Source organism: Myiozetetes cayanensis, unplaced genomic scaffold, assembly GCF_022539395.1.
Source record: "Myiozetetes cayanensis isolate MyiCay16 unplaced genomic scaffold, myiCay2020 scf33, whole genome shotgun sequence".
NCBI lineage: Eukaryota > Metazoa > Chordata > Aves > Passeriformes > Tyrannidae > Myiozetetes > Myiozetetes cayanensis.
In genome coordinates this window covers 723325-748856 of record NW_026087555.1, presented here as the reverse complement: position 1 = coordinate 748856, position 25532 = coordinate 723325, and the positions used below count along the sequence as shown (strand labels likewise).

At 39.9% G+C, this 25532-nt stretch overlaps 1 protein-coding gene across 11 annotated transcripts in view; it reads right to left on the bottom strand.

The window, feature by feature from the left end:
* The window catches only part of WDFY3 (WD repeat and FYVE domain containing 3), a 167039-nt gene that overhangs the window by 58450 nt on the left and 83057 nt on the right, over positions 1 to 25532 (bottom strand). For 9 of the 11 annotated variants that reach the window (XM_050327291.1, XM_050327290.1, XM_050327292.1 and 6 more), the window contains 10 exons: positions 25224 to 25322; positions 21484 to 21677; positions 18862 to 19319; positions 16658 to 16741; positions 11282 to 11459; positions 8808 to 9022; positions 7086 to 7198; positions 5781 to 6012; positions 3878 to 3978; positions 2921 to 3139 (listed from right to left, as the gene is read on the bottom strand). In XM_050327291.1, the coding sequence (XP_050183248.1) occupies positions 2921 to 3139; positions 3878 to 3978; positions 5781 to 6012; positions 7086 to 7198; positions 8808 to 9022; positions 11282 to 11459; positions 16658 to 16741; positions 18862 to 19319; positions 21484 to 21677; positions 25224 to 25322 (1893 nt within the window). The remainder of the gene's footprint in view (positions 1 to 2920; positions 3140 to 3877; positions 3979 to 5780; positions 6013 to 7085; positions 7199 to 8807; positions 9023 to 11281; positions 11460 to 16657; positions 16742 to 18861; positions 19320 to 21483; positions 21678 to 25223; positions 25323 to 25532) is intronic. The other 2 variants (XM_050327293.1, XM_050327296.1) reach the window with 1 other exon arrangement.

The window sequence follows — 25532 nt, the reverse complement described above, 5'->3', positions numbered from 1 at the left end:
AGATCTCCACTTCCTTTGAATTCTCTAAGAAAATTCTCAGGATACATTTAGACTTTTGACCTTCTCCCCTCCCTTTGAAACTTTAGCTGGAATTACTAGTTTCCTCAAGTATTTACTAACTTTCTCATGCCACCATGCAAATCACAGAAAGATCTTTTGTTGATTTTCTAAAAACGTTTTTATTGCAGTAGTCACCAAGAAATAAAGATGTCTCCCCAAACCCACAGAGCTTTTTTTCCACTTTTCTCACACTGTGGAGAGAATAATACCGATATTTTCAGTCATTCTCTTCCTAGTTTTCCCTGCTCCACCACGGTCTCCTCCACAGATCCTACTGCGTGCTCCACTGTGGTCCTTTCCAGGGGTCACTGGGAATCTCTGCTCCAGTGCCTGTAACACCCTCTCCCCTCCTTTCCTCTCACCTTCACATTCCCAGGTTTTGTCTCACATTTTTTCCCCTTATTCCTTGCACCATGAAGTGTTTCACTCTTTTTTCCCCAGAGGCACCACCAGCCTGGCTGCTGGGCTCAGCTGTGTCCTGCAGGGAATAAGCTGTGGAGCTGGTCAAACCCAGCCACATGTGCCATGGGCAGCACTGGCCCTTCTCTCACAGAAGCCTCCTCCTGACTCCCCGCACCTGGCCAGAGACTCAGTATGAACTTACCAGTATCTTGCTTGAACCATTAGGTCACACATAAAGGAAAATACAAGTGAAAAGATTGCCTTTCAAAGCCTCTGCATCAGAATCATGCTAAATCACAAAGCATAAGTGAAGTTAAAGATGAGGCTGAAAGGCTGAGACATTTCTCCTTAATAAAAGCTGCAAATAGGATGTCTGGCTGGTCCAGACACATGGACACAGGAACACATTCTCAGCCTCTCCACAAGGGCTGAAAACAAGCTGCTGACCACCCAAGCCCAATTCACCCACTCACACTCCTCAAGCATTTCCCAGGTCTTTTTCACTAATGGGTTCCCAATTCTCCTCTCCTGAATGTTGAAATACTTTTTATTCCTCAAGCATAGAGTTTTTTAATTTCTCCAAAAGGCATCCTTTGACTTCATACCAGAGGGCAAGATTAGTTCGCAGGTGCATTAACTTCTCCATCACAAAACAGAATGACCCACACTCTACTTGAAAGCCTCCTCCAACAAAAAAAGATTGAAAATAGAATTAAAAAAAAAAACAAACAGCCCAGGGAATGGTTCAACAGAAAACAGGAACTTTTCAGATCTCTCTTCATTCTTTCACACTGAAGGAAAAGGAACCATTAATCCTCTTAACCACAACAGCTGCCTGAACACCGAGAACACTCATTTCTTTAGAAATAGCACAAGGGAAATGATAAAAGCAGAGTATTTGGAACTAACTTTCAGATACAAAATTAATTTCAAGTTCTTTTCTCAGCAAAACATCTTTGAGAATAATTCTTGCTTACCCAGTCCTTAAACCACATCATCTATTCTTACAACAGGCCGTCAAGCACTTCCAATCCCTGTGTTGGTGGGCCTGTCATCTCAGTTCCTCAGGTACTCAACTGCTCAGCACTTGATGGTAACACCACCAATTATGATTTAGCCACAACAGGATAGCACTCAAGTAAAGCAAAGTATCGTGGTCCAATTAAAAACTAGTCTTTTAGATGGACACCTTCATATCTTTTCTGACAAAGTCTCTTCAAATCCAATCTCTTTCAAGGAGTTAGATAGTCAGGGCTTACAAACTATAAACATATGATCTATACCTCCACTGCAGGCTAAAGCAGTTAATATGAAGATAAACTTGTTTCATTTCCTAAGAATTCACTCTTCTGAGAAAGAAAACACTGCCAGTACCTTCGTAATTTAATAGGTTTCATTCTACTTCATTCTATGGGTTTTCAGCTCTCAAGTTTCAGATTTTGAATCTCAGTTCTACTGAGGGAGACAGCTGCCATTAAGGACGTGAATGTCTGCTTACAGAATATTCCTTATTTTCTTGGTAACAGTCCATTTAACTGTTTGTGTTGTTTTGTTTGGGGTTTTTTTGTTTTGTTTTGGTGTTTTTTTGGTCTTTTTGTTGTTGTTGCTGTGTTTTTTTTAATAGCAATAGTTGTATAAATTCTTTATTAGTGCCTGCTACTCAAAAGGAAAGAACAGAAGCAGGAGCAGATTTTTGACAACCACTTGTAACCCAGTGTGTTGGTCTGGTGAAAAGCTAAGCCTGAAACACATGCAGAAGGCTGCCCTGCTCCTCTCAGCTCCCTCCATAGGCCCAGCATGTAAACTGGCCTGTCAAAACTGACCACTTTTGGAGGCTCTGATGGAGGACAAGGCAGAAGACAGGAGGTGGCTAATTCTGAAGCCTCTGACTGCACTGATAGCATTCTCTAGCAGATTTACTGGCATCACCAGCTTCACCTAGATCTTCACCTGGATCTCTTGGAATTCCACCTCTGGTCACAGATACTGAATGAAGCTACAAACTATTTCTGAAAACTGACCACAGCATTAAAACATGAAATGAATGATTGCCTTCAAACAGCCCTCCAGACTATCCAGACTGAAAAACCCTTCACAATACTTCCAAACAGTTAAAATTTGTACCTCAAGAGATGATGTCTAAAACAAAAAACACAAGATAAGTAAAAGGCAAAAACGTTCCAAACCCATAACATAGTGAATATACAGTACTTGGGACTTTGGCAAATTTTTTTCTTTATATACAGACATCTTATTTGGAAATTATAAAAGCTCCCTAATTTCTACATGAATGATCAAATTTTGCATTTTTTCATTGTCAAAACCCACTAGGAACTGGTGAAGCTGCAATGGAATTTGCATCAGACAGGATTCTTCTTGACACCAGGTTTAAAATAAACTTGCTGCAGCATCCCCATAATATTGTCAGCATTAGCTGATGACATGACACAACTCTTACCATAATTTTGAAGTAATTCTTCTTTAGTTGAGACAATCAGTGACCGGTCCTTTGCCGAGAGGACAATGGCAAGGCATACGTAATGCTGCTCCGAGGAGTTTGCACGGCGCACTACAGTCAGAAGTCTCACAGGATGGTTATTAGGAGGGGTACTAAAATGTTCAATACAAAACCAAGTGGAGTAGCTTAAACCAGATGGTGGTGGGAAAAATCTTTCACCTAAAACCAAAAAAAGAAAGCCCATTACACAGTTGCAGTAGTTAGTACTTAGGATATCTACCTGTTCCTTTTTCCATATCTGACACCAGCTGTGCCTTCTCAAACTTTTCCTTCCTGGACTTCAGTGTTACTTCTTACATTTCTGGCTCAAGTTTGAAGGAAAAGCCACATAAAGCTAGCTCAGAGGGGTCTCTCTCAAAATGAAGTAAAGCAAGAATTGGCCACTATTCTTTCCTATTCTAAAAAAAAAAAAAAAAAAAAAAAAAACAACCAACCAAACAAAAAAAAACAACTCAACTCTGAAGCTGTAAAAGCAAACACTTTAGATGAGATTTTTTTGGATGATGTGTGCAATTACACCTGTAATAAATGCAGTCAAGAATTCAGCAGTCACAAGTCACAAGTACGGCATCATAATTAATTCCATGTTTCTTATGCTCTTCACACTACTACCTCAATTTCTTCTTAATGCCTCTGGGTTCATTATTCATATGCTTTGCTTGATTACAATTTCACCTGCTGAAAGCCTTGTGTTTTAAAGCAATCACAGGTTTATATTTTATATTTTATATTACTTTTCATTGCCCTGGGGGCAAAAATACACACACAAAAAAAAGACACAAGAAATTCTAGATTATGAGTGCACAGTGTCCAACACCAACTTCATGGCTAACAAAGACATAAGAGAACTAAACATCAGATACAAAACACTGCTGGTAGTCATACTTCAGTACTTACCAGTTCCAATTCCACTGACAACAGCACCATCAACAAGTCCTGTTGTAACAGCATTATTTGTAGGTGCATTGTGGGGAGCCAAACTTGGCAAGAACAGGCAGCTGTTAAACAGAAGACCAGCAACACACCAGAGTTTATGGAAGTCAATATAAGCAGAGTTCATTACAAACAAAATATAGCCTAGGAAAATATACTATAAGCACACAATGACTCTTCATGACTTAATGTATTAATGAGAAATAGAAATGAATTCTCAAGATTGCTCCTTGTGAGAAGTAGAGCCTCCTTGTGAGGCCAAACTACCTCCTGCACAGAGCTCTTGGTCCTTACAACAGCCACTGATGCTGTGGACACAACAGAAACAAACATAAGGAGTCCCTCTCTTAGGTACTAAAAGAGCTCAGTTTCAGTGATCAACCTATCCGAGATGGAGTGAATGCCCACAGGAGTTCAGCTTCCAATGTATATAGATAGTCCTATTGGAGGAAAGATGATGGCTCTTCCACTTACTGAGAGTCATCACTTTGTTGACATTTACATCAGTTTAAGTATATTGTAGTTGATTTGCCTGACAGTGCTAGAAGTTATTTTGTTCTCTCATAAAGAGTTAACTTGACCGCTCATCTCAAAAGTAACAACAACCGAGGGTTCTGGTCACTAGTATCTTTTTTTGGACTACAGTTGTCGTTATATACTTCTTCCTCCCTCTTGAAAATGTTGTTCTCTGGGTGAATTCCCCGTGGTCAATGGTACTACAAGCAAGTTCTCTCTAAGCAGGTAACTTGCAAGGGTCCACTAACTGTGGATTTCATGAAACTTCCTGGTACTTAAAAACAAATTAAAAAGTTTTAGGTTTTTAAGTGATTACCACAGCCTTCTTAAGTGATTTGCTGAAATTACAAGAAGTCACAGCTGCATTATGTGAGTTACTTTTGGACACATTACCAGCACCTACAAATCTCTGGAAGCAACGACAATGACAACTCATTTTGCCAGCTTATTGCAAGTTGTTCTTAGGTCCCAAGTATTTTCTCTTCTCTTATGAAGGATGTAGAACAGAGCTTAGAGTACCATTTGTTATAAAAAAACCCAGTCTGTCCCTGACTATATTGGATATGAAGACTAGATGTAAAATGGGTGTTTCATTCTTGCTTTGCAAAGGTGAGAAGAGAATGCACAGCAGCAGAGTTCCTAAATATTCAGAGGTTTCTATTCAATTTTTATAGCCAAAAAGACAAAACATTTTCCTTAAAAAGACACTAAGAATAGTGTCATGTTTTAATCTTCTGAACAGTCAAGTTAAATCATATTACACGATCCTCATAAAGTACTTCATTCAGTAGGTGTTTAATTAGAGAGAGAAAACCAGTAAGTGATACTGGGTGCTAAAAGAAAAAAATGAGTTAAGCATGATATTCGGGCTCTGCCTCCAGTTAATACTACTTTTCCAGTTATTTGAACTCATCATAGCTGCCTTATCTGCTTTACTTGTATTTCTGATTTGCCCACTTCCACATCTCCGAGTTCCTCAGCAATTTTAAGTGGGTCTCAGAACAACTGGGCCATACAAATGTCACACGTAAATCCCAGTAACCCTTCAAGGATATGTAAGCATTCCTTCGTTTTAAAAGGCACGTGAAACCCAGGACTGAGAGGCTCCTATCAATGTTTAAACACATAACTACTACTACTTTCACACATGACAAGCATTTGCTCTCAAGGCATTAATGAACGAGAATGAATTTATGTGACTTGAAGTATTCCTTTCTCTTCTTTAAAGAACTCATTTGCTCCTTGCTTGCAAACAGTCTATTAAAAATTACAAGTATTCCTCAGAAAACAAAGGAAGTAACACAACATTGCAGCGTGCCCCACGCTATTTGAGAGCACCGCAGGACCTTACCCGAACCCTTCAAGAGACGTGTCAAACTCGATGAACGCCGGCGTGACCGATGATCCGTGAAGCCTGATATCATGTGGGGTTGTCATGGAGACCAAACACTTCACTCTCGTCAGGGGTACTGTGCTCCCTTCTGCTGGCTTGAGCAGGCTCTTGCTTATCCGGTAGTGGCTGTCCTCGTGCACGCCGAAGACGCTGTCAGAACCCAGACCTTCCGTTGAGGTAACCATGCTATCTACAGTGGAAGCCAAGAAACAACACAGCATTGCAAAAGGGAGGCCTTTTCAGACTGTACTCGGACTTTTCAAGTACCGCTTCTGATGCAATAGCTGAACTGTCAATCATCCTCTATTAGTTCAGCCTCTCAGAAGGTAATGAGTTGGGAACTATTGCTCTCATTATAAAAACGCTTGACCCAGGCAGAAAGACAAGCATCTTGTGCAACGTAATATGGAATGTTTGTGGTAAAGCCAAAAAACCGAGCCAAGAGGCCATCTCATTTCCTATCATCCACCCTAATGTAGCTAACTAATTAATGCTCTGGTCAAGAGATAAGTTGAATCTCTTCCTCTCTCCTCTTCTAAAATGTACTGAACACAATGATACAACATGAATTCAGTTAATTAATTCAGTTTATTTATTTCATTATTTAATGCTTAATCAACACCATCTAGGATACGTCCTAGTTCCTTTTTAAGTAATTCAAACATTTCTACTAAGGTATTTTTAACTATGTGTTACAATGAGCCATACAATGACCAAACTGACACACAGAAATAAGTATCACATGCTTTGGAAACTTTACAATAATTTCTTTGTATTACAATTTACTAAGACTCTCCTACAGCATGTGAACAGCTATTCCCAAGCTCTACACCTCATGGACAATAACAGGAGAGAGTGCAGTTATTTTATCTGACACCTTACCAAACCCATGAGAGATGATACTACACAGGTTTAATGACATATGATGTGCATATGAAAGGATCTGAGAAAAAAATAATGTTAAATATCTACAAATGCAAGGTCTTTTCTAGACTTAAAAACAAACTACTACCTTATTAAACAGTACTGTTCCTAAAATAAGAAATGATAATCACCTTGCTGGATATACATTAAATACAAGTACTACATTCTCTCTGCTTTCAGAACTTTTCCAGTCAAACTGTTCTGATGATTTTACATTCATATGAAGCTGGGGTGAAGTTAAGTTTCTATGGATCGTTATCTACAGATTTTACTAAGTATGCAATTGGGGGATGTAAGAGAAGCATTCTTTACACAAATTTTTAGCACTTCAGCACCTACTTCTCATTTCTGGTTCAAAGCTCAGTGAGCTGGGTTTGTGCACTCGGTACTGCTTCAACAGCTTTTTGTCCCAGGCTCCGCAATTCAAAGGATTTCCCAAGCGTAAAAATTCCCTAAGAAAGAGAATAAAAAAATTTGCAAATAATTTTGTCTATTTATTTGTCCATAATTGCACAAAATCTAAACCCACCTTTTTGGAAAGACAGTAATTACTTGCAATGAACATAACTTTCAAGTAAGAAAATAAACCAATGCATAATTAAAAGAAACGTATTTGATCCATTCGAAACTATTTAATGTTTGAACATATGGTCTAAAAAGTTGACATTATTTGAACTAATCAAACAACTTTGATAAAGTTTCTGATTTCCTTCTCTTCATTCCAAAGGCTCGGCAGGAGGCTGCTGCACCCCATCAGGGCACTCAGGGCATGTTCAGCAAGCTGAACTCCTCTGGAGAGGCAGACCACAGGCTGAAGTAAGTGACCTCAGCTTTGTTTTATCCCTGCGTCCTGTTTGGTTGGGGGAATAATTTCACAGATATCAACATGTGCATCTATAGACAACAATATTATCTATATATACAGCTACCTAGGCTATTGCTATCTATGCTTAGAGAAGCCTAAGTCCTGTGATGTTGCAAGCACCAAGTCCACTTGCAGAACCACTTCTGACACAGCTACATGCCACTGAGGTGAACCAAGCAGCTGTCCTGACTGCAGGTCAGCCAGCCAGCAATCCACAGGAGATAATACAATTAAGTTCCTTATTACAGCTGAGATCACAGAATCACAGGATGGTCTGGGTTGGAAGGGACCTTTAAAGGTCATCTAGTCTAAGCACTCTGCTGCGGGCTGGGCTTATATTGATTGCTAAAAGCTCCTTCCAACCTGACCTTGAACAATTCCAATGATGGGGCACTCAGAGCTTCTCTGGACAAGATTTTCCAATGTCTCACCAACCACACTGCAAAAAATGTCTTCCTTATGTTCAGTCTAAATCCAGCCTCTTTCAGTTCAAAACCCATGGCACTGGTCCTGTCACTATGAGCCCTGGTAAGAATTCTCTCCCTGTCGTTATTGCAATCCTTCTTTTCAAGTTGAAAGGCCTCAAGGTCTCCCCAGAATCTAACAAGCAATCCAAACCATCATTCAGCTGTGTGAGCATTTAATTCATAATATGCTCATAAATTTTTCAAGCTTGCTTTTATGCAGACAGATGAACCTTCTAAAGCTATGCATCCCCATATTTTTTCCAGACACCTTTTGTATCGCATTTCTGCATTTCCTTCACAGAAAAAAATAGAAGTGCTGGCCTGAAGGTTTTCTAATCTGACGTATTTAGCATCACACAGAAAAGTCAAGAAATCCATCCTCATATTTCCTCTTCCTGAGGACATAGCCAAGAATGGCATTTTTGATATCCTCGCAAGATTTGCAGGAAGAAAACAATCATTTAACTTCAGTACAGTCTCTGTGAGAAACACCAGATCTCCCAGGCTCCATACTTCTCCCTTCTCTGCAAATACCAGTGTCTCCAGGGTTACATGCTGATTAACAAAAGCGAGACAGTCTATTTGATGAGAAATTAAAATGGGACCTTATGCTATCAACTACCGTATCAGGTCACTCAGGCTCTCTACACTCCGAGTCATTTACAGTGAGCCAGCAACAGCGCGGGCAGGGGGCTCAGTCCACCTGAACTTCCAGCCTATCTTTCTGACCTCAACACCATTGGCTGCAGAGCCTGGGAGGCCAGCCTTTCGAACATCCTTTGGAGTGGTGGATGCAGTGAGTGGTCCTCATCTGCCAGAGCGGCGCTGCATCTCTGCAGAAGTCGTGCATGGAGCCCGGCTTCGCACATGACCTGCTGGTTTCTTTCCGTGTGCACCAGAGACTGCAGGATGTTCGCCACTGCCAGCTGGAGATCCAGTGCATGCTGAAAACAAAAACAGCACAAAACTTCAGAAGTGCAAATTGAAAGGGGAAATAAAATAAAGGCTTTACGCATAATAACAAAAAGGAAAACTACCATTAGCAATAACTACACAAAATGACCTATATGTGCATGCACGTGTGTGTTTTGGGGGGGTGCGTGTCTGTGTGAAGAAACACACTTTACAAAAAAGGGCACTAAGTTATATGAAGGATTATCACAACTATTGTCAAGAAAAACATCTCTACTTTTCACCAGAAAAGAGAATCAGTTTGGAAGTTCTAAGTGCTTGGAGAGAACTACGGACTTTCATTTTTGTGACCTAATAACTTAATATGGAAACATAATCATTTAGGTTGGAAAAGACCAGCACTGCCATGTCCACCACTAAACCATGTTCCCAAATGCCACACCTACATGTCTTTTAAACACCTCGGCAGGCTGTTCCAATGCTTGACAACCCTTTTGGTGAACATATTCTTCCTAGTATCCAACCTAAACCTTCCCTGGCACAACTTGAGGCCATTTACTCATCCTATCATTTGTTTGACTTGCTGAGACTGACCCCCACCTTGTTGCAACCTCCTTTCAGGTAGTTGTAGACATAAAGTCTCCCCTGAGCCTCCTTTTCTCCAGGCTAAACAGTGATAGTTCCCTGAGGCACTCCTCAGGAAACTCTAGATCCTTCCCCAGCTTTGCTGTCCTCCTCTGGACATGCTCCAGCACTGCGCTGTCCTTCTGGTAGTGAGTGGCCCAAACTGAACACGGAATTTGGGGTGTGGCCTCACCAGTGCCGAGTACAGGGGGGATGATCACTTCCCTAGTCCCGCTGCTCATACTATTCCTGATCCAGGCCAGGATGCCATTGGCCTTCTTGGCCACCTGGGCACACACTGATGGCTCATGTTCAGCTGCTGTCAACCAGCACCACCAAGTCCTTTTCTACAAGCCACTCTTCCAAGCCACTCTTCCCTGAGCCTGTAGCATTGCATGGGGCTGTTGTGACCCAAGGGCAGGACTGGGCATTTGGCCTTGCTGAGCCTCAAATCTTTAGCCTCAGCCCATTGATCCAGCCTGTCCAGGTCCCTCTGCAAAGCCTTCCTACCCTTCAGTAGATCAACATTCCCACCCAACTTGGTGTCACCCACAAGCTGACTGAGGGTGTACTTGATCCCCTTATACAGATCATTGATAAAGATACAAAACAGAACTGGCCCCAGTCCTGAGCCCTGGGGAACACCAGTGGTGACCAGCACCCAACTGGGTCTAACTCCATTCACCACCAGCCAGCCAGTTTTTAACACAGCAAAGAATATACCCACCCAAGCCATGAGCAGCCAGTTTCTCCAAGAGAATGCTGTGGGAAACTATGTCAAAACCTGAGTCCACATAAACAACATCCACTGCCTTTCCCTCATCAACTAAGTAGGTTGCCTTGTCATAGGAGACCAGGTTAGTCAAGCAGAACATGCCTTTCATAAACCCATTTTAGCTGGGCTTGATTCCGTGACTGTTCAGTGCATGCTGTGTCTTGGCACACATGATGATCTGCTCCATAACCTTCCCCAGCACTGAGGTCAGACTGACAGACCTGTGGTTCCCCTGATCCTCTTTCCAGCCAGTCTTGTAGATGGGCATTACGTTCACTAATCTCCAGTTAACTGGAACCTCCCCAACTAGCCAGGACTGCTGACAGATGATGGAAAGTGCCTTAGTGAGCCCTTCCAACAGCTCTATCAGTACCCTTGAGAAGATCCCATCAGCCCCATAGACTTGTGTGTGTCTAAGTGGTGCACCAGGTTGCTCATCGCTTCCCCTTTGATGGAAGGGGTTTCATTCTGCTCCCTGCCATCATCATAATAATCGCTACAAAATGTAAGATATATGCAAACAGCACATATGCCCCAAGCTATAACACTCAATCCTGCATCCTCCTCACACTAGGCAGTAACACCTGATACATTGGAGAAAACATGAATTAATCCCAGTGTTTGGAAACATATCTGATGGCCACTTCAGACCTTTCTTTAAATTTACATTGCTGCCAGGAATTTGAAAGAGATAAACAAAACAAAGCCTATGAAATAAAACAATTCCTATCAGGCCTCTATGTCACCAGTCATTCAACTCAAATAGTCTATGAAATATATTAAGTTTTTCAGCACAAAACAAAAGGACATGATCAGCTTTCCTATTTCCCACAGTCATCCTTTTTCCCCGGTCACTCTCAAAGCTTGAAGACCGCAGAATATTTTTCCCTACCTCTGGGTGTGTAGCTGATCCAACAGAGGCCAGAAGATCCAGCATTGCAAGCATAGCACCAGGGTGAATAATGACCGCATCAGAGCTTTGTATGGACGTGGCTCCTGTTTGGAGTTTCACATCAGCTATGTTTTTCTGAGGGCAAACAGGAGGTGTTGAAACAGAATGATATGCGTGCCTGCAGGACAGAAAACATCTCATGGTTACAACACCCATCTATTACGAGCTCTGTTAAATTACAGCTGTAAAATTGTACTGGCCTATAGACTTTACTCCCCTCTCCTTTCTCTTCACTCAGTTAGACCAAGTGTGTTCCTCTTCTCAAACCTGTAGGGCATGTTTCCCTAAAGACAGCCTGGAAGGGTTTCAATTTCTCAACTGTTCTGGAACTCGGAAGTCTTCTCCCCAGGTGCTACACAGTTTGAAGAACCTGGAGGTTGCCTTTATTGCCTCCCTCTTTTTATTCTAGTTGCAGTGGCAGCACACAACAACTGCAGTGTGCAACCTACCACTGCTCCTGTTCTGAGGGGTGAATTCAGCTTTGAATATGTTTCTCTCCTTTTGTTTTTCATTAGCAATTGATTATAAAACTCATTATTACAAAATTCTCAGCAATCTCCAATCAGCTCTGGGAACAGAAAGGTGGTCTCTGTGCATACCTCTGCCAGTAAACCGTATGCTCTCAGTCTTTCCACCACTGCTATGGTAATTTAGTTTCACATTAACCTTCTTTAGTCTGATCCAGGCAAAAGAGGCTTTGACACACTGACTTAGGAGTAATGACTTGTCCTGTGAACTGTAGACATGTTCCCCACTGAAACTCTTGGAGGTATCAGCTTGATGCCGTTCTTCTTTCAGCATGAGGTTCAATACACAAACAGCATGAGCAGCTTACTGAGCTATGCTTTCAAGACCGTACTTTAGAAATAAAAGAGAAATCGAAAGGCTCATGCTCACCTCAAAAAAAAGAAAACAAAAAGAAAAAACCCACACCAACCCTCCCCCCCCAAAAAACCACAAACCAGAAAAACCTCAACCCAAACCACCCATATTCTCACGCTATTTATCATAAACACTTATTGTTAAGATGAAATAGAACAAACTCTGTGTAACAATTTTTCTTGAAGATCACATATTGCCTTCTGTTTTACAAGAAATTGATCGAGCCAAAAAGGGTCTCTTTTTATCAAATCAGTTGAAAGAGGCATTTACTCTCTTCTTTTCTCAGTGACAGAGATTTATCTAAACCCTAACACAAGTAACACTTGGAGACTTGCTGTGTCTCACCCATTAAGACACTTCCAAGGAGGCAATCTTTTCTCCTGGGAGAAAGAGGACATAGACTGGAGATAAGGAATTCTGCAAATGCAATTCTATCCTAAACACACATACACAGTCCACCCACTCAGCAAGAAATATATATGCGGGGGAAGGCTGAGAGAGTGGATTATTTAGCCTAAAACAGCACTAGGAAGTACAGCACAAGCTTCTTGTGCTGACTGAAAAACATGTTCAATAATGTTCCAATAAAGGATTCCTAGTGAAAAGTTTGGCACCTGAACAATCTAAGAGTACTGATTCCTAGTGTTTTTTATAAACCCTTAGCCATTAATTTCCTAAACTTCTCTATCAGACCCATTGATTGAAACATCTGGCAGGTAAGGAAGATTTGTCTCTTTTAAAGTTAAACTGCATTAAGAGAAGCATAACAACTGATAATACTATCACAGAGAGATGTTATCTCAAGTCTTTTCTCTGCCTTAATGCAGAGATTGAAATGCAATTCTAACAGCACTGCTCCTCATCTGAAGGAGAAAACTGCTCCCTCTTTCTAATATCACCTTGAGCATCTCAATGCAAGTTTTACAGATGCAGTTTAAAAAGTAAATATCCATTTATATTAAAAAACGCTCTTCAGTCTAGTGAAATTCCATTCTCCAACACATTCTTGAAGATAAAGCTTCTGTCCACTTTCAAGCACAAATTTTACTTCTCAGCCTGCTGATTTGCACCATCCCATTCAAGTCATTAGGTACATTGTGAGGTTATAACACAATAGTAACAGGGAGAGCATAATAAAAACCTGAGACATTGCTCAGTGTGATTCACAAACATGAATGTGATCTTGGTTTCAAACTGCCTGGACTGAAACCCTACATACAACTGGAAAGAAAATACATTCAAGACTAGGCTTTCTGTTATGTCCTTAATGCATATATTACTCTAAGTTTTTAATGTAATTTTAAAATATCTTCTGTATTTAGTTTTTCCACATAAGGAGTACTTGTATCAATACAAGAGGGGAAAAAAAACCCCACCAGTTCATAAAGATATCTCTAGGTAGGAAAGAGAAAACAGATACTACAAAATCCTGCAAAAATATTAACTGCATGTTATAGGTCTATGGGCCAGTGAGGAACCTGCAATAAATTAATGTAGCCATGCTCCTACATTCTTCATATGACCCCTTTAGAGAAGAAGAAAAGAAGAAGTGGGCAATGGAAAAAGACAGTGTACTGAAGATGACGTACAGATCCGTCTAATTTAACAAAAAATGTAATTGAAAAATACTTAAAACTTTAGCTATATAATTAATTACAACTCTTGATAAGAATGACAACAACATTTTCATCTGAAAAGAAAGGGTAGATAAACCCTCGGCATATGATTTGCCAAGAGTAATCACCATCCAAACCTTCTAAAAACAACAGCTAAAAGTACTGCAAAGTCAAAGCTACATTCTGTTCTCTACGTCATCCTGTCAGGCCCAAAGTATCCTCTCAAAAAAAAAAAAAAAAAAAAAGAGAATGTCCCATCAAGGTAAGTTTATTTCTGCCAGAATTTACAGCAATCAAACAGCTGAAAAAGCTGGAGTTCTTGATTAAAATTATACAGGTGTGGAAGAACAAAGCATTCCAGGTAACAGGGCAGACAGCCATATACTGCCATCCCAATCCTTGTGCTGCAGGAGTCCTACCTGCTCTGCTTCCATAAAGGATAACACTTGGAGGGCACCAGTCCATAGGGAAATACAGCTTTGAGAAGTGGCAGACATGTCCGAGACATTACCATATCAGTCCAAAGAGAACTGTTCTAGACTGTGTGCAAAAGCAGAACTGTACTATTTTTATTTATAAGAGTTATTTGTGTGCAGTGTCTGCTTGCTCTTTTCACCAAACACCACAGAGCTCTCTCCCTCCGGCACCTGTCTTACAAGTCAAAAGGGAGAAAACCAGGCGGCAACAGCAAGGGAGATCCCAGGGATGTAAAGTAAAGAAGACAGAAAACACTAAGAGAAGAGCAAACACTTCTCCCAGAAGAGTCAACTCTGACAGAATCTGACCGTGTCTGACATTTAAGGAGAAAAAATAACATTGCACTACAAACCCCAAGCTGCTTACTTTTGAAAGTAGAAGGATCCCAGCTACTGGCACTGAATTCACTAGGAATGACAAACATGATGCTGAACAACTGTGAGAAAGCAGACAGCTGTTCAAATAGAACAGCTTTTTGGAAAGCCTAGTCCTATTTTTTTGCTTGAAAACATGCGTTTACAGAAACTATTTGAAAAGTCACCCAGTCCAGCACGATCATTTCTGTCCACTTTTGCTTTGAGTCTTACGCAATTTGTTACAACCCAAAGGCCTTTTCTATTTGTGAAAATCCCTTTCCAAGGCACTCTTTACCCCAGCAAGTACGTACATTACTATACTGATGCTTACCTGAACTGCTCAAGGCACACCACAGGGATAATGACTTTTTAAATTGCCCAATCTTTGCCTCGGGTTTTCAAGTAACTGCTTTCATTTTCAGTACTACAAAAAACGAGGGAAGCCTAACGTATCTATTCACATATAGCTATATTTATATTTTAATTATCAGGCTGTGTCAACAACCCATCTGGCACTCTTTATTCATTACACCTTGGAATCAGCTCCTGTTTGGCAGGCACTGTGTGTGTTCTGCTGCAAGCCTTTGCATATCCATGTGTTGGAGTAATTCAGTGAACCTAAGTAGCCATACCTGTTACACCTGGGAGAACAGCAAAATGTAGTGCAGGAAAGGGCAATCTGCAAAAACTGGGGGTTAGTATCAGGGCTGAAGCTGTAAAGAGTCTCCCTAAGAACTGTTGTTTTCTTTCAAGCTTCTTGAATGAGAGGGAATGAGAGGGAAAGGATTTTGGCAGCTAAGGGGTTTTTTTATTTTGTAAACTACAACGTTTGCTCCTAAGTGCCTCAGTGTTAGAAAAGAAAGGAAGTGGCAGTCTAAGAGGTTCTGGATTACTGTGAAGGTGGCCTTTTCCAAGCCACTCCCTGTAGAATACCCAGGTATGACTTGGGTAACAACACTCAGCAAGACAGAAAAAGGGTTCTCTTTACTAACCTGCTCGAGCATCAACATTTCTTTCAAAGCAGTTTCCAAAAGCACCTTTGGTTGCTTCCCTTTGCAAAATATTTTACATTCCAAACATGAAACTTGATGGCTTATTTTTAGCAGTACACCAGGCAAAAATGTCTGTATTTTCCACACATGGCACCTGCATCTCAGAGAACCCTGAGTCTTCCAAATGTCTTTTTAGCATTCAAAAGCAAATCTCTGCCTAACCTACATCTTCAGATGGCAAAGGGCTGCTCCCTTCCCTGGGGACTCTGGGAAAAATCTTTTCATCATTTGCACAAGCCTGTAAGTAACACTGTTGTTTGAACAGTAACCTTTATTTAAAAAAAATAAAAAATAAAAAAAACTACCAGACACATTAACATGCATAAGAAAAGACAGTAGCTTGTGAGTGGAAGTGGGTACTAGGATTTCTGAATTGTGCCATTTGTGCTTTCTTTCCAAACCTTTTAATTTAGCATGTCTCTACATCATTTGGTAGTCAAGTACTGACAGGTTTATTCTTTACTTTTTATTCTGTGCAATTACTAACAAATGAGCACCTTAACAAGCCATCCACTTTTCTACTGAAAATACCTTTTCTTGAAAAATTATTCGAGAAAAATAAATCCTGCTGTATTCATTGGTCTACAAGCTTAGTCTGAATGTCTTTGAACTGCTCATGAGAGTATCATGTATACTGCCCTTAGACTTATATAGGCCTCTTATACTAGGCCTTATTTGGGTTTGAATCATGAACCCAACTTTCAGTGCTTGGGGAGTCTGGAGACACCTCTAATCTCACCCATCAGCATCACTGCCTAAGCCTGGCTATGAAACATGCCCTCACCTTTATCCAGTAAACACACAAGTGAAAATGCAAACCTCAGGAAAAACCTGCAACTTGAGAAAACTGCCCCTCCCCCCCGCCAAACTAAGAAACACAACAGCGAGAGAGAAATCAGAAGTGAAATCAACTTCTCTTTGAAGGGTCGGTACCTTTTCCTGGACAAAGCTGGCGTACCCCAAGGAGAGGGGAGAGAAGTCTCATTTGTCAGGCAAGGAGGGATCTGTTCTGCACGACTACAGACAAAACAGACAGGGGTAGGACAGAGAGGTTAGAGAAGAAACCAGAGGCCATACATACATAAGCTTGTTAGTTTTACAAAAGCACCAGTAAAATCTTCATTAGGATCCATTCTTCAGAAACAACACGGATGACACAGGACACTATGGAACGACAGCATCAGGTAAACATCCAGACATGCAAAGCGTGTACTGCTCTTGTGGAATGACTCTGCAGTGCTTGTTCACTGCTCTGCAGAGATTTATTGACACCAGTAAAGCAGAACATCTTCCAGTGTTAAACAGCAGAAATTCAGAGGAGAAAGTAAAGCCTCAGTAAATTAGGTATAACCAAAAGAGCTAAGACATAAAGTCAATGTAAACTTTACAATGAATGATGATCAGGAAATTTAAAAAAGCAGGAAGAATGCAGTCACTGAAAAGAACAGCCAAAAAACCCAAAGAGGAACTTAGGGTATCTTAAGCAACATCACCATGGGATTTACTTACCCCACTGTTTCCTCATTCTCTACCATTAGCCAGTGTCGTAACTTCTACAGGCTGTGTAACACATTCTTAATATAAATTTTCCTCCCACTATCTGAATGCTTTAATAATACTTTAAAATGAGATCAAATGAATCGATTTCTGGAGTTGGCTTTTAATTTTGTTTTGGGTGGAGGGAGGAGGAGTGTTGGGTGGTGGTTTGTTTTTTTTTTTTGTTTTTGTTTTTTTTTGTTTTTTTTGTTTTTTTTTGTTTGTTTGTTTGTTTGTTTTGTTTTTTTTTTTTTAAAGAAGAAAAAAGCATTAAGATTTGCTGCTTTGGTGACAAAATGTTCCTAACAAGAGCATCAAGTTTGTGCTTTACTAGTCACTGAGTTTTAACTGGCAGCTCTGTTAATGTATCAATATACACAGCCATACCTTCAATATTTGGAAAATCAGACCCTGTATTTGACTAACTAGACAGTCCATCTGATTAAAACAGTCGTACGCATTCAACAGTTGAAGTGTAGAAGCTTCAGAGGTCCCAGATAAGCAGCTCAGGTCTGCATTTTACTATTTTGTACCTTAAATTAAGGTACAAATTAAGATAAATTAAGGGTAAAAACCACTTTAAGACAAGCCGAACTTCAACATACACTTCACCAAGTTTTGCTGTCAATTCGAATCAACTTTAAGACATACATTTGTGTTTTAAAAAATAGTAATTTACAGACTAGAACTTTAAAGAACATGCAAATCCATCTAAAACAAGACGTCAGTCTTGATGTGTTAGCAAGGAGAAAAGAAGGCTCAAGGGAGACGTTACAACTCTCTACAACTACCTGAGAGATGGCTGTAGCACGGAGAGTGTTCATCTCTTCTCCCAAATAACAAGCGATATGGCAAGTGGAAGTGAGCTCAAGTTGAACCAGGGGAGGTTAAGATTGGATATTTGGAAAAATTTCTTCACCAAAAGGGTTATCAAGCATTGGAACAGGCTGCCCAGGGAAAGGGTTGAGTCATCATCCCTGGAGGTTTTTAAAAGACCTGCAGATGTGGCACTTAGTGACACAGTTTAGAGGTGCACTTGTTAGTGCTAGATTTATAGTTAGACTGTTTTCCAACCTAAATGATTCTATGTTTCTGAATGAATCATGTTACCTTATCACTTAAAGTTCTGTATCAAAGGAAACATGAAGTTAAGACGTGACATTCAACAACGAGTCTTCCATTTGACTTAATAAAAGCATAAAAATTTTGTAAATAAAAGCTCAAAAATTTTGTAGTTCTGTACCATAACACAACCTACATGCCTGCCTATATCAACCAACAGGCTGCTTCACAACATCAAACCTAACCATAAACTTGTACCTCTATCTTAACTGATGCCATGACAAAAACATTCAACACCAGAGAGAATGCTGCATACCCTGGAGAACACCGGCAAGCTAAGTCATTATTTGGTCAGATGTTGACACCTTATAATCCCTCTCACTAAAGTGAAATAACAAAAGAATAGATTAAAATGGAAACACAAAACCTTGCAGTGAAGATATTTGAAAGAAAACTATTTTGGGTAACACCACTGGGAGGGCAGGCAGGGTGAGAAGATAAAAAAAAGCAAGGGGGGAGAAAAAAAGCAAAGTTCATACCTGTCAAAAGAATCTGTTGCTACCTTGTAGAGGTAAATAAAAAGTTTGCTGCAGTGTCTGAGAGTAGGTGAAACAGAATCCAGGGATATTAGGTCATCGTCCAAAAGCCTTTGAAATAGTTGTGTATTTGAAGGGAAGACATTCAAGGGACTTATTTTTCTCAAGTCTGAGAAGCAGCCAAGTAATCGAACAGCATCTGCCAGTTTTTCATACTGGATCTCTGTTTTGAAGAAGTGAGAGTTGGCTGGCTCGTAGCGCATCGCTGCAGTCAATGTGCAGAACACAGTGTGAAGCAGTTCAAACACTTGATTCTGGTTTACTTTTTCCCAGCCATTCTTAGGAGGCGAGGACAAAGATCTCTCCATAGCAACGAGTAAAGATGTGACATACACAAATCCACCAACTTTCCTAAAAACTGTTCTTGTGCGGTGACTTTCTCTCAGCACCAAGAGTAGGGCCTATGGACAAAACAAACAATCAAAACAGAGAACCAACAACAAAAGGCAGCAGCATTATAAACAGCTTGGAAAAAGGTGGGAACATTTTTGTTCACAAAATGCTGATGTGCCAGCAAAATCCTCATGTCATTTGTCAGAAGTGGGTAATGCCTGAAGTCTCCACAACCAACTTTGTACTGCAGGAGTCCTCATACTCAAAAGCTTACAAAATAAAAAGAGAAAGAGTGAAGGAGAAAGTAGAGCATTGCCTCTAATTTAGAAATAAGAAACTAAGCAGAAAGAAACCTGTCAGCAGAAAAGATCTGACCAAGCCTAGAACAGAGCCCAAAATTCCCAGGTAATTTTCTTAGTGATAAGGTGGAGAATATAGTATTGGAAAGGAATCTTCTGTGCCATCACACTTCACAATTTCAAATAAGAGTGGGCAAATGACTGCTTGAAGCAATGAGGAATCTAAACCTTGAAGCATCCTAAAACAAGTCTCCTAGAAATCTACAATGCAGAAGCACCTGGCAGCTCTGAACCCAGAATAGCACCCAAATATAACAACTCAGTTAGTGAATTCAGGTAGCAAATAATTAGCCAAAAAAGTTTTAGCTTTCCTCTATAAATCTCTGAATTGAGTGAGACTTCATTCTAAGAGTTGCTGTCTAAAAATAAGCCTGAGCGAGAAACAAAAGTGGATAAAACCTTACTTGCTAAACAAATAAATATAAAGCCACAGTATAGACAGCAGAAAATACATGAACCTGGGTACTAGAGAATAATACACATTTATCTGTGAAATCTGGGAGTGGAAAGGCCTCTCCACACAACCAAAAGCAAGCAAAAAAACCCACTTGTCATGGGAAGTTTGACACACATGTGAATATGGAATACAGAAGAAAAAGTTTTGTATTACAGGAAGCACCATAAACAACAGAAAACTGTCATGTACACACAAAAGTAAGCTAGTGGGGAGTCTTCTATGACCAAAAGTTTACTTCTTCAGAACCATGCTGCTATTTTTTTTAAGCACTGAGAAGATGGGTATTGAAATAGGTAGACTGTCATTCCTATGAAGGCAGGATCTCATCTCCTGACAAACCTGAACAAACAGTAAGAGACATATCACTACACTGTTCTGGACTGCCAGTTCCATAACCAAAACTTCTGAAAACGGCACTGATGGAAGACAAGTACAACAGATCACATGAAAGACAGAAATCCCGATTTTGTATTTTAAATCCTTTGGGGAACTGCAATATCCTTTCTCTTCCCTTAAGTATTTTGAGTAACACATGCTCAAAAATAACTGAATACTTCAATAGACAAACCACTGCAAATTAATAACTTTATTACTAGCTTTCCTTTCTGTCTTTTGGAATAATATGAAGCTGCTCATCTGCCAGAGAATTAGTACAGCTTCTTTGAAAAGAGACAAACCTAGATGTCTCCAAGCTCTCTAAATGAGTAAGACTCATTTACTTATTACTACTTGCCTCAGCTTTTCTACTCTAAAATAAATGGTATTATGTCAATTTACAAAAATAACATGAGCTACTCTGAGAAGAAATTCTGGGTCTAGATTAATAGACAAAAACCCTAATACAATAGGAAACAGAGAAGACTTTTCTCTCTTCTTCCTCTACTCACAGCCTTACTCCCCTCCCTTTTCACTATTTTCCTTAAGCATGTAAGTTCTTTGGCTTTATCTTCTACAGTGATCAGTACAACTCACATTTATATTAACTATTTCAGCATTCATGGCTAAAAAATTGGTAAAATTAAATAAGCTTGCTACAGGAAAATGCAAGCCAGCACTGAAAATAAGCTTATGTTTTACACGCGTGCTTTTTTCTCCCCACACATTCTCATTAATTTTAACTGAACAATACCCCACTAGGAAAAATTATCATAACTGTAGAAACTCATTTTTTATCCACTAAGACTGATTCCAATGATGATGCTAAAAACACACTCACTCTGATTCTGAAACCTACCACGGATAGATGGAAGAAAATAAAAACCATGGATCAAATTGGTACAAATGCACATTTCAGCTCCAGAGATGATCTACATTCAGTAGCTAAACACCATCCACACAATCTAATCCCCTTCTCTGTGTTTTCTTTTCTGAAACAACATCAGGAGCAAGAGTCATGAACAACAATAGTTCACTTACCCTTAAGATGTCTGTTTTCAGCTGCAGTTCTGTAGGTGGAGCCGAGTGCATCAGTCCCAGCAAGGTGCCCATATCATCCTCTCCACTGGGTGATAACACCAGCTGCTGGATGATCATCAGGGCATGCTGGCGGCACTGCGGATACTTCACTATGTTGTGGACACATCTCGCACCACCGAACTCCCTGAAAATACCTAATTGGAAAAAGGGGTGAGGATAAGCACATAAGGAGTGTGAAAAATATGATCAGTAACAAATAAAGACAACAAAACAATGCAGAAGGTGTTTATTTTCATTTCTAGAGACTGCATGGCAGAGTTTCTAGCCTTATGGATGTTTAGTAACTTACTACTATCTTTCCTCTCCTGCAACAAATAAAAATAGAACTTGAAAGCCTTCTAACAATATTTTTCATTAGAGGTGTTAAGTACAGGGATAGTTCTAAGAATTTCCTCAATAATTCTGTTTCTCCATCTCTTTTCATGTCAGAGCTCAAAGAGTCTCAGGATGAAATAAAAAAATATACCAAGCCCTCCATCTTTTGTGAAGACGCTGTACAGTTTTGGTTAAGGGTAGTGTTTATATTACATTTAGCAATGAACTAAATGTAATATGAACTAAAAATATAACTAGGTTGTTTCTGGGCAAGATGAGCAAACTAGGAGCATTGGTTGAGAAGTGGTTCTGTCTATCCATAAGATATGTACGATTCTGCAGAAGTCTTCTTGTGGTAAGACTTACCTCTGCAGAGATTAAGCTTAAGTCAAATAATAATTTCCAAATTTACTGGCTACTCAGAACAACACGTGCAATATTAACTGAAAATTATATGAAAATTGATTCTGAAAACATCATAAAACCCAAAGTGGGATATATCTGACATATATTACATGTGTTTAGTACACTGTCAGCACCCAGAGCACTGCCCTATGTTAATTACTGAAAATGAAAACAGAGTAGGGAAATGGGTCAATGCTGCATTAATGCATCAAAAAGGATCATTTTTATTGTGACCATAAACCAAAAGGGCTGTTTAAATGACCAAATTCAGGATTAACAAGTAAGACAATGTTTATTCCCTTTAACGTACATAAACAAACATTAATCCCACTATGCATTTCCCATTTCCTGCCCCTTGCTTTCTCTGGTGTCCTTTGGATGAGATATGGTCTTAGTGTGAAAGGAGAGGCCTCAGACCCTGAGACACGTAAGGTGGTTCCACCCCCTCATAGGCAAAGTGATCTCCTCAGTGGTCAGGTCTCCTGTTCTCAGAGAGACTGAAGTAACATTACTTCTCCCACTCTTGATGTTGGTTCTCATCTATCCAAGAAACCTGTGTGAGTCTGGACACCCAAATTTCCTATTGAGAATAGTTAGCAGTTATGGAATATGCAGGAAACCTTATCGAAGACACTGGCTGAACAACAGCTTTGAATGTGGTATGAATCACTGCAAGGCTGCACAATGCCTACTTATGCCTCTGTGATGACCTATAAGCCCTGCTGTCCTCTGGCTACAGCGGCACTGAGCCCACATCCCAGTCACACTGCACAGACATTGGGAAATGGTTTCTCAACTCCTTTTGTATACGCAGGGCAGTCCTACTCCTAAACTGGGAGAGCTACTGATGAAATGAGGCCCTTTAACTCTCCAAGAGTCTTCAGAAACAACATCTGTGGCATCATCCCAAAGTCCTGATGTCTTTTATGCTATCCTATGTTGTCTCTCCGGTGCATTAACTCAGAGATTAACTCAGTACAAGTAGCAGTGAGGTACTGATGGCTGATTCATGCTTCCTAGGTGAGGTCAGGAGTGCCATTTAACAGCAGCCAAGGATTTGTCACAAGTCAGGTGGATGCTATCATGGTTGGATCACCATCCATAGATCACAAGAGCAAGGCTCAGCTACCACAGATCCTGATGCTACACAGGTACATGGTCCAGTGCTGTGAACCAAGCCTTGCTGCTTCTAAAATATGAGGCAGCTCTAGTCTTTCATAAATGCTATCTTTACATATACATCACCTGCTCTCATTCATCCTCAGAAAGCAAACAATCCTGAGGTTTTTTTGTTTGAGGTTTGTTTTAGTTTGCTGAATTTCTCCTTATATAAAAGCCCCTGCATTGTACCTTCAAGCCACTTCTTTTTCATTAGTTTCTAATTCTGCCTTTTCTTACATGGCAAAACCATGTATTGGCATGTTGGCAAAACCAAAGATCAGTGACGAATACAATTCACCTGTGATCAATACCAATTCCTCTCTAAAACCTGCTAATTTCAGCCTATTAATTCGCTGCTGTTCATCATAGAACTGAATCCTCTAATAAATCAAAATGATGGGGTTTTTTTCCTTTCCCTTGACAGGAGGAGTAGCTTGGGGGACAAAGGGAAGTGGCAAAAGAGACTCACAATGGCTTCAGCAAAGTTTCTGGCAGTGTCATCCACAGCTTTCTCAAAAGCAACCCAACCAAACGGTCTATGTGCAATCCTGACAGACTGAACGTAACACTAATGGAAATATCTGCTCGGAGCGATCTCTGCTTCGCTGCAATGCCCTTCTGCTTTGACTAAGGGTATGCAACTGGGGTTTATCTCAAGTGCCATGAATAATGCCTTTCCTGATGGAATGAAGAATTTGCTTATCAAGAACGTGGACAAAGCCAAGCTGGTAGATGCTATAAACACTCAGTGGGCAGAATTCAAAAGCCATCTTTGAAAGTGGTTTGAAACCACAAGCTGACATGCAACACAAGTGCAGGAGTTAAACGACACAGACAATACTGGACATTGCTCCAACACTGGGCCTAAATTTAAACAAAAAAATTGCCCAGGTAAAAGCAGAAATGAAATAAGTTACAAGCCTTAAGTCACTAGCCCAGAAATTGATATTTAAACAGTGAGCTATCAACCAAGCTGGAAAATTTTCAAGATTTCTTTCTTAAACATTTATATCAAAGACTAGTTTCTCCTACTTATATGAACAAAGACAGAAGTTAAAAAAACCAGTCAAATTTGAAAAAGAGGAAAAAGACCTGCTAAAATAAAGATGTTTCATGGCCTCCAAGGCCAGAAACATCCTGGTTCCTTAGGGTGGAGTCCGCTTCACCCCACCTGATCATTTTCTTCTTAGTCTAACAGAACAAATGGTTTAAAAACATTTATCATCCTTACTCAATCTGCTATTTCAATCTCCCAGAGACAGCTTTTACCATTATGAAATACACATAGTGTCTATTTCAAAATCACTAAGTCTTGACTAATGGAGCATAATATAAAACTGCCTGATTTAGAAGAGGACAATCATAACAGAGCCCTATTTATATATACTGACTGGGTACAAGCCTTTGAGAATCAAAAAAAAATCTTTAACTAAAAACGTAAGCATTGCTAATCACATTTAAGAAGATGTGACACTGAACACTGAACTACATTTCTAATTATGTGCCAATTTTTTGGATACACAAACTGTGTTAAAAGCACTACTACAGATTATTATAGTACTGTTGGAGTGGTGGGGTGTGGTGGTTGCCTTCATGTAAACGACAGCAAAAAAACACAAGTTAAAACACTATTTTGTACTCCTTTATTTTATGCACTCTAAATTATGATGTCTATTCTCTTTACTCGAAAAACACAGCAAGAGAGAATTACTTGTTTGATTACTTGTCTGAAGACAAAGTGGAGACATGATTTTCTGTGTTACTCTTTTATATCTATTTTGGCAGCAATCTCTACTTACCTGCATTTGTGTTTGATCCTTGTAGTAGTACTGTCAAGGTCTCCATTACCAATAAAGCCAGCTGCTTTTGGTCCTCAAATGAACTGTTTCTTGAATCCACTAAAAAATAATTTCAGAAGCTAAAGTCATAGTAAATATCACACTAAAATGCCTCCTGATACTTTCCATCAACACTTTTATTTTCTCTGCTTCCCCAGACAGCAGGCAGCCTAACCATTTTCCAAAGCAAATTAAGATTCAGTCTACACATGCATTCCTGGGAAAGCTTAGCTTAGCTATGAATCATTTGAGAAGTTAATTTATAAAGAC